Source organism: Anguilla rostrata, chromosome 1 (genome assembly GCF_018555375.3).
Source record: "Anguilla rostrata isolate EN2019 chromosome 1, ASM1855537v3, whole genome shotgun sequence".
In the NCBI taxonomy this organism is placed as follows: Eukaryota; Metazoa; Chordata; class Actinopteri; order Anguilliformes; family Anguillidae; genus Anguilla; species Anguilla rostrata.
Genome location: NC_057933.1, coordinates 74,344,516 through 74,353,535, shown reverse-complemented (window position 1 = coordinate 74,353,535; position 9,020 = coordinate 74,344,516). Strand labels below are relative to the sequence as shown.

At 46.5% G+C, this 9,020-nt stretch overlaps 1 protein-coding gene across 1 annotated transcript; it reads left to right on the top strand.

Moving 5' to 3' along the window:
* The first annotated feature begins 2,557 nt into the window (after positions 1-2,557).
* Positions 2,558-8,781, top strand: LOC135235325 (protein L-Myc-1b-like). The gene is made up of 3 exons (XM_064300711.1): positions 2,558-3,664; positions 4,340-4,967; positions 7,914-8,781. The coding sequence occupies exons 2-3, from the start codon at positions 4,373-4,375 to the stop codon at positions 8,651-8,653; spliced, it is 1,335 nt and encodes a 444-aa protein (XP_064156781.1). The 5' UTR covers positions 2,558-3,664; positions 4,340-4,372; the 3' UTR covers positions 8,654-8,781.
* The last annotated feature ends 239 nt before the right edge of the window (positions 8,782-9,020 follow it).

The window sequence follows — 9,020 nt, the reverse complement described above, 5'->3', positions numbered from 1 at the left end:
GGAGGTCATGGCCCATCTCTGCTACCCTCTGTGTGACCTTCACTTGTCCTCTATCTTTGAGGCCTGAGATCACAAATACAAGATTGGAATGTTCTTAATTGAACATTTTAATGCTGATGTGGCAATCTGTACGGGGCATTTTAAGCAATGGAGTTCTAGAACACTGATTTATAATTTTGAGATTAAAAAAAAAAAAAAAAAAAACCCCATTCCAAAACACCTACTCTTCAAAGTGTTAAATTAAGAAAATGGAATAGGGTAGATCCTCACTAAAAACGGGTACATCACATTACTGCCATTGTAGCGGACGCTCTCCAGTGCAACTTGCACAACTATAGTATTTTTTTTGCATAGTATCCATTTATACAGCTGGATATATACTAAATCAACTCAGGGCCTAAAGTGGCAGTATCCCATCTGGGACTCAGACCTGCAGTCTTTTCGGTTACGAGCCCAGTTCCCTAACCCCAAATGCTACACTGCCAGGTACACCCTGAAAATAACTGCTGGGATGGGCCACCTCTCCTTTGCACCGTCTCTCACCCTGAGGCGTCCTCAGGTCTTTGTAAACACAAACTGCACAAAATCTAAAGAAAACTGAAACGTCTGCTTGTATAGCAAGCAGTATAACAGCGCAGGAAAAACTAACAGGCTCAGTCTGGCCAACAACTGGCGTTTGCACCCACGCGCCAAAGGCTGCCTTTACCCAAACAGGAGGGATAACTTTTTAAATGCATTCATTGCTTCCATTTAAATTACGTTTTTTTTTTTATTTCATTTTTTATAGTAGACTAATGCCAATACATTTGTCAGTCTTAGCTGGCTTTTGACTCTATCCAAATATGTTTTTATTTGCTTTGATGAACAATACTAAATATTATTTCATTCTGTAATGACCTCTGCGGTCAAGGTCATCATGGTTTTTAAATTGTTACATTATGCATAAAATCCAAGCAGACATTGTGAGGCTGAGCCTTTTTATTCAGTTGAAATGCTTCGTATTTCACATGTTGCCCTCGACAGCAGACCAGACTGTCTGTGTTAGAGACATGACCACTTGCTAGGTCTGAAACTAACTTTTTGTTGGACGAGCCACTGTCTCTGGTGGATGAAAAAAAAAAAAAAAATTACCAGCCACTATTGTTTCCGCAGTATTAAAATAAAAAAGAGTATGCTCTGCTTATAAACAAAAAATAAAAAAATAATCTTTATTTTATGACCAAATAGATTTCACTGCGATTATATGGACAATCAATACTTATTACGATACATTAACGAAGGCCGGGCTATCGGTCACATCTGCATCTCCGATAAAACGGCAAGCTCCGGCACGTCCCTCCGGAGCGTCGCTTCGGCATTTAGGCGAGGGCATGAGCTCGGCAGCCAGCGCCGAGCACAACTTGCTCTCCTGCCTCGAATGGCAGCCATTCGAGACGCTTGCCGTTATCATCGAGCTCCCGCCTCGCTTCGTTCTTCGGCGTTAATAGTTTGTGTTCGTCATTTCAACCCCCTTTTTTTTTTTTTTTTTACCCCGGCGATGTGTTGCCAGATCTGTTTCAACAGCTGACTGACATAGACTCACCAGCCACTTTATTAGGTACACCTTGCTAGTACCGGGTTGGTCTTCTGCTGCTGTATCTGCTTCAAGGTCCGACATGTTGTGCGTTCAGAGATGCTCTTCTGCATACCTCGGTTGTAACGAGTGGTTATTTGAGTTACTGTTGCCTTTCTATCAGCTCGAACCAGTCTGGCTCACTGGATATTTTCTCTTTCGGACCATTCTCTGTAAACTGCCTTGTGATTGGCTGATTAGATATTTGCGTTAATGAGCAGTTGAACGGGTGTGCCTAATAAAGTGGCCGGTGAGTATGGGTAAGATAATTTTGGCTATGATATTCCCAGAAACGTAGGCCACTGGATAATATTTGGTCAGTGCTCGATACCATCCTAGCAGGTGTTACGACTGGCCACAGGCCGCCGACACGTCCAATCAGAGGAGCCTAACGTAGCCAAGGGTCTGTGGGAGTTGACATCTCATTATCCTGAAGCTATGCTTGCAATTGCCGTAACTGCATGAACTTTCATTTGTGGATTTTTTGCTTTACATTTTTTGCCTGCTTGAATTCTACTCTACAAAGTGTCTGGTAAATTGCTGATCCAGTTAGCCCGACGCTGACATAATCTACTCATATTTGGGTGGTCGGGTGCTAGTTACATTTTACCGAGGTAGCAGTTAGTGGGCTGTCAATCAAAAATGAACAGCTATCACTGAGTGGACATCACGTGGCAGACCTGCAGAGCTCAGAATGTCATACAAAAGGATTTTCTGTTACATAGTTTCTGATATAATTGTTTATAAATTTGGATAACGTGATGCGTGCAAACAAAGTAAGGTTTATGGAGCCCTGTAAATGTAAGAAACAGAAGCAACTGGACAGGATCTTATGGGCTTGGTGAAGAGCCAACTGCTGCTCTGGTGTGCGTGTGCGTGTGCGTGCGTGCGTGCAGCATTCACACACTTTTCACACGCAGAAGGTGCCCCATTACCTCAGCCCCCAATTCCCTTAGCCTCTCTCTCTTGCATATATAAAACACATTTATATAGTTATATGTATGTACGTATGTATGCCTGTGCATGCGTGCACACTTGTGAAAATGCCTTCGAGTGTGTGCGTGTGTATGAGCGTGTGTGTGTGTATGTATGTGTGTTCTTAGCATGGATGGACAGCTTGAGAGGTCAGAGATGAGTGGGGATCAGGGCTGCAGAGGCTTGGCTTTATTATCGACAGGCTGAACCTTGGGGTCTTAAATATCAGTTATTGATCATCAGGATTATCCCCTCTGTCGCCTTCAGCACCACCATCTGTGAGGCCTTCATAAAGATACCTTTATTAGTCTGGTGATAGCCCGTTTGATTTTTCATTTTTAAAAATATCTATGAGCTTTTCAGTCAATGACAGGCGATTTTCTGAAGCGGGAAATTAAATTTTGAGTTTTTATGAACCCATTAAAATATTTACACATCACAGTCATATGCATTTTGTAACCGGGCAATGTTTGCTGTTCCTGTGCTGTGCACATCATAACATGTTCATCGAACAGTTTTTAGAAGCCAGCCAAGACTTTTCATCTTACGTTTGAATTTGCTCGACACACTTTAAAGATTCATGAAAGCTTTTCGAGCGAGAGTCCTGCAGCTTTAAGCGACGGGCGTGGTAGACAGGCGACGGCCCGCCTTTTATGCAAATTCACTTGCGCGCTTTGCCAGATTCCCGGCTAATATAGCGCTGCTGCAGTCTTTCAACTGCTCACAGCTTCCCTGTAGCTGCCGCAGGAGACGCCAGACCACGTCAATCACCTCGCGCACCGAAGACAGCAAAGGATTACACGTCTTAAATAAGAGGAGAATAGTGATTAACTGCCTGATAGCGCCAGGGTTTCGTAAGCACAGTAAGAGATCATTACCGGGGAGCGGTGGAGTCGAACATCTCGGAAGTTTTCCTTGTGGGATTGTCTCCTTTTCTCGTGCATTTTATTTCGGACGTGGAATTATTTTTGGAATACCAACCACCGTGAGCAATAAGAAAATACAACACATTTGTCCTGAGCAGATTGTTGATTTTTTTTATTAGACATGGTATGCATTGTCTACTGACATAAAACGGTAAGCATTTACGCCTGTATGGAATTCTCTTTTAGTTAAGGTTAGAAATACTTCACTCTCCGCACTCATAAAAATATATATATATGAAAGGTGTCTGCGAAGAGACAAACGCTCGTCACTGGGGTGTTACGTTATAAATGAAATTGTACCCATATCCGGCAATACATATCCTTGTAAAAGGCACTAGCACCCAAATAGTACAATCTTGTAAGTTCAGGGCGCATTTGAGAAATGTGTTCTCTAAAGATCAAAAGTGAGAGCAATGCCGTGGAAAGGAAGGGAACCACCGGTGCGGTTTACAGCAAATCACATCTGCCGCCGCATATTACAATGTGGTTTTATTATGTAATGGGGCCACCGTGCGCGAGACCTTACCTCAAGTTTCAACTGCTCTGTGATCTAGATAAATAACTGCAATGTGGTCACATGGTTATAGTGGTCGCGAGTGGTTTGCCCGGCTTTTCCTTTCCAAACGATAACCTTCAATTATATCGTGAGTGAATGGTTGGCTTTTCCCTATATTTATATGTAGGCTATTAGTTGAGTTATTGTTTTATTGTGGAAATATTCAGCTGTGATATTAGACAGGATAATTTTACGTTTCCGAACTTCATGTTTATTGTAGATGCTAATGGGGTAATTTTCTGCGTATTCTACCTGCCTTTCCACCTCCAGATCAGAGAAGCGTGGAACTGAGTCGGGACACAAATGCTAGGGTTCAGTTCAAACGCGTCGCGGCGTGACTGCTGGGACACAGAACACGATCGCTTGCAGCACTACTTCTATGACGGCGACGACTCCGAGGAGGATTTCTACAAGTCAACGGCGCCGAGCGAGGATATATGGAAGAAATTCGAACTGGTGCCCACTCCGCCCATGTCCCCTGTCAGGACTCCCGACGGCAGCGCGAGCTACCCGTCGCCCGGGGACAAACTCGAGTGGGTGTCTCAGTTCCTGGGACAGGACGAGGAGCAGGAGGGACAGTACAGGATTGACACCAAAGAGATTTTCGGAAACCTGAGTTCCATTATCAACCAGGACTGCATGTGGAGTGGTTTCTCCGCGAGCCAGCGCCTGGAGAAAGTTGTGAACGAGCGGCTGTCCGGCTCCGCTCAGACGAAGACGCCCCTTGGCGTCCAGGCGAGCGCTCACATTGGCGGCAGGTCGCAAGACTCTCAGGTCGTCGGGACCCTGGCCGCGGACTGTGTGGATCCCGCTACCGTGTTCACCTACCCCTACAGCAACAGCGCCAGCTGTAAGAAGCAGGCGTCCTCCGGGTCGGAGTCCCGCACGGATTCCTCTGGTAAGGCTTATGCCCTGCGCCGTCGTTTTGAGGGTGTTTTCGGTTATGCTTAAAACGTTAACTTCCCACGGAGTCCCCTCAAGAAGAATTGTTGAAGGTCCGCTGTGTGTTTGTATGGGGCGACAGGACACACCTCCAACCGGCCTTGCTGCACACCACTTACGTGCGCGTCTCGCATTCATTAACACCCAGTTTGTGAGGGAAGGGGGGTCGTTAACTTGAAGGCATCCGTCAGTGACCGCCCCCCCCCCCCCGCGAAGATTTTAGACTGTATGGTTTGCGGAACAGAGCATCGGTTTGCGCAAACAGTCTGATTTGCACCTCTAAGCAGCTGGTTGTCACATAGTCGACGGTAATTAACTGTGAAAGACAGTAATCCCCGATGCTCCTCTTGCTGATGCTCCTTTTGTTACCGAATTGACGCATATCAGAATGGCGCTGTCCCTGGCGCGTCTCTTTATATGCGTCTAATCTGCAGTGAATTATGTGCTTAAATTCAGGGTTGTCGCGCAGACGACGGGGGAAGATAACTCTAAAATACAGGCTGCGGCTCCTGTTTATTGACAATTAACAAAAAAATAAAATAAATTTGACTTAAGAAATTGTGCCATTGTTGCGGGAATATAGGCTACATCAGAATATGGTTAATTGTGCATTGTATGCCCAAATTTACCCATTCGCCTTGAAATATTCCACATTGGCTGCCTTCGTTTGCTGTGTGATTGCCATAGCCTAATTAACACATGTTACATGTAAAAAATATGTTGAGGACTTGTTGCGCAACTGATTACTGCATTCCGACACTAGTCTACTAGGCTACTAGTCTACTACTACAAAAAAAAAAAAAAAACAATGGCGCAAATATTTAGCCTATAGGCGGATCCAACCCAGCCACAAAGGATACGGCCTCGGCTTTGATGGTGTCGGGAAGGCCAATCACAGAAGGGGGTGTGTCACGCCGATCGTGTGAATCCCATAGGGCGCGGGCGCTGCAGCGGCAAGTTTCCCTGTGATCTGCAACACAATTAAAAAGGCCGTTAAGCGGTTGACAAATAGTATTGTTTTCCTCCTCAAGTTCTCAGATACGTGAATAGGCGGCGGCAATGGTTGGGAACCGGGTTTGTAAAGCAAAGTCCGTGTGTTAGATTGCCAACTGGCGCACTGGCAGTGTGAAAGGTTCACATAACCGGAATTACTTAAATAAAATATTCACCTGCATAAATTGATTGTATGTAAAGAATGTAAATTGGATAAGAACGCCTACGATTGTGCCAGCCCGTTTTTTCAACCAGTTGGCACACTGAAGGACCAGAATATGTACATGGCTATTCTAACGCATTTTTTGTTGTTTCACAGCCCAAATAAATTCACACAATCAGGGTTCTCCAGTCCCATCGATCTTGGAACTGTGATAGACAGTGAAACAAAATATATTATGTGTCTTTGAATAATTCAAATCTATGATGAAAAATCCAAGGTTGCTTCCAATTCACTTTCATACATTTTGTTTGGGAAAAGCTGCCCTGCTTCTGCACAAAATGTGATCTTCATGTGCAGTCATCTTCATGTGCTGTTAAAGCTAGCCTATGTATAATTCTAGATTTACACTTCCTTCTTTTGTACATTTTACTGACATCTTATTCACATTTTTACTGCTAATGCTAATCACACACCCTCACTGATTTCTGTGCGTGGCACTGACTGTCGTCAAATGAGTCCGTTACCCTCTCCAGCTGATGCTGACAACGCTTCAGTTTGACTTTATCTTCAAACCGCAAATAAGATGCCAGTGAGTGACACGCGTGACCACGCCCCTTCTTTGCGTAGTAACTTTAATAACATTGTGAATCTCTAGTTTCGCAGTGTGATCAAATGTAACATTTTTTTAAATACAAACAAAGCATGGCTATTTTTTTGGCCAGATAATCGCTATATTAAAAAAAAAAAAAAAAAATTTCAGATGGCCACCGGCTCTTGCAAATGTTGCATTTGATGCGACCGAAGATGGATGGGGAATAGGTTTTAACACAGCACAGGAGAGCGTGAAACAGTGGCGGGTGCACAATGGCAGTCACTTTGGCTGATTTGGTTTTATGCCGTTATGAACCCCCCCACCCCCCACCCTTGGTTAAAAGTTTAAGGCAAGGTTAACCCCCCATTGACCCAACCCCCCTTTTCTTAAAAAAAAAAAAAAAAAAGTTTAAATCGGGGAACCCTTGAAGGGGGGGGCGGGGGCCGGAGCAGAGCTAGTGGATCCTGTTTGATTTATATCCCGTGAAAGCAGCATGTCAGTCAAAAAGGAAAGGGGCCATTCAGGCTCTTGACAAAGGAGCCCAAGCCCCGCCCCCCACATTCGCTGTCTTCATTTCAAATTCAGATGAACACAATCGGCAGCCACTGACAAAAGGGCCCCAAATTCTGGGGGGCGTCTCCTGGGGGACAGGGGGGTGCTGATGCCCCCCCTCTCCCCTCCCGCATTCAAATCAATTACCCTTTTAAAGCAACCAGTGTGTCGCCTAACTTCAGAAAGCATCAAGTCACTTTTGTCAAGGACAGAGATCCTGGAGTTAGTCTAAAGTTCTAAGAGAGAACTTCCCAGCCCTGGCCAAGGCTGAAGATCTACTGTCCTGTAGGTTTTCATTTCAGCCATAATTTCACACATCTTATTCTACTAATTAGCAGATCAATGCAATCTCTAGCTGTTGAATGAGGTGTGCTTTGTTAAGGTTGCAGTGAAAACAAAAAGGGTGGTAGATCTCCAGGAGCAGGGTTGGGCAGCTCTGCTCTAGCTGTTGAATGTGGTGTGCTTTGTTAGGGTTGGAGTGAAAACCTATTCTAAGAATTGCAACTTTTTAAAAAATTGTTTGTACAGTTTGCTTGTAATACAAATACAAAAGAATACAAAAACATTTCATTATTAAAATTTTTTCCCCCACTTGATCGCAGACGATGAGGAGATTGACGTGGTGACGGTGGAGAGTAAACAGAAAAAGAGCCGGTCGTCATCGGCGACGAGGGGCGGGCGGAAGCCGGTTACCATCACGGTACGGGCCGACCCTCACGACCCGGAAATGAAGCACTTCCATATCTCCATTCACCAGCAGCAGCACAACTATGCCGCGCCCTCCCCGGACAGCCACGTGGAGGCCGACGCCCACCAACAGCCACCGCCCACAAAGAGGGCCAAACGGCAGCCCTGCTGGCCCAACCAACCCGCTGGCTCCGCCCCCTCACCCACGGAGAGGACAGCTGCAATCTCCGCCCCCACCGCTAACCCCGCCCTCGACACGGATTGCACCCGTATCGCTGACTCCGCCCACATCACTGACTCTGCCCACGCGGCCAGTGTGGATGACGACGACTCCGCCCCTGACTCCGCCTCCCACGCCCCCCAGACGGACAGCCCGCAGAGCTCGGACAGCGAGGACACGGACAGGCGCAGGACGCACAACTTCCTGGAGCGGAAGCGGAGGAACGACCTGCGCTCGCGCTTCCTGGCGCTGCGCGACCAGATTCCCGGCCTGGCCTCCAGCACCAAGACGCCCAAGGTGGTCATCCTGACGCGGGCGGTGGAGCACCTGCGCCAGCTGCACGGCGCCGCCCGGCGGGGCGCCCAGGAGAGGCGCCAGCTGAGGGCGCGGCAGCGCCAGCTCCTGCGGCGGCTGGCCGAACTCAGACGCACCTGAGATGGGCGCCAGAAGTTAGCGACTTTTTTAAAAAAAACCGCCGCACACATCGAAAATGGCAAAACAAATTCAAAATTCCCTCAGTCGAGGGGACCTCTCAATCTGCCTTCAAATTCATCTTAACGGGGGGTGGGCAGGTTGGGGGGGGGGGGGGGGGTTAAATTTGGGGGGGAACTGACCTGTACATTTTCACTTTGTCTCTTTATTTCACTGAAGTTAGCGGGAGTGTGAGACTGTAATCAGAGGTGGGAAACAAGGCCTCTGCCAGAGGTCTCTTCCATTTTGTGTAATGGTTGTTTTTTTTTTTGTTGCAAAAAAGTACTGATGCCTAAAGTACTGACATGATCATACCAGACCATGGGGGGGG

Bases quoted from the DNA above. Each gene is read 5' to 3' on its own strand.
- LOC135235325 (XM_064300711.1), top strand. From the start codon at position 4,373: ATGCTAGGGTTCAGTTCAAACGCGTCGCGGCGTGACTGCTGGGACACA. The intron at 4,968-7,913 runs GTAAGGCTTATG...ACTTGATCGCAG, and splicing joins GTCCCGCACGGATTCCTCTG to ACGATGAGGAGATTGACGTG.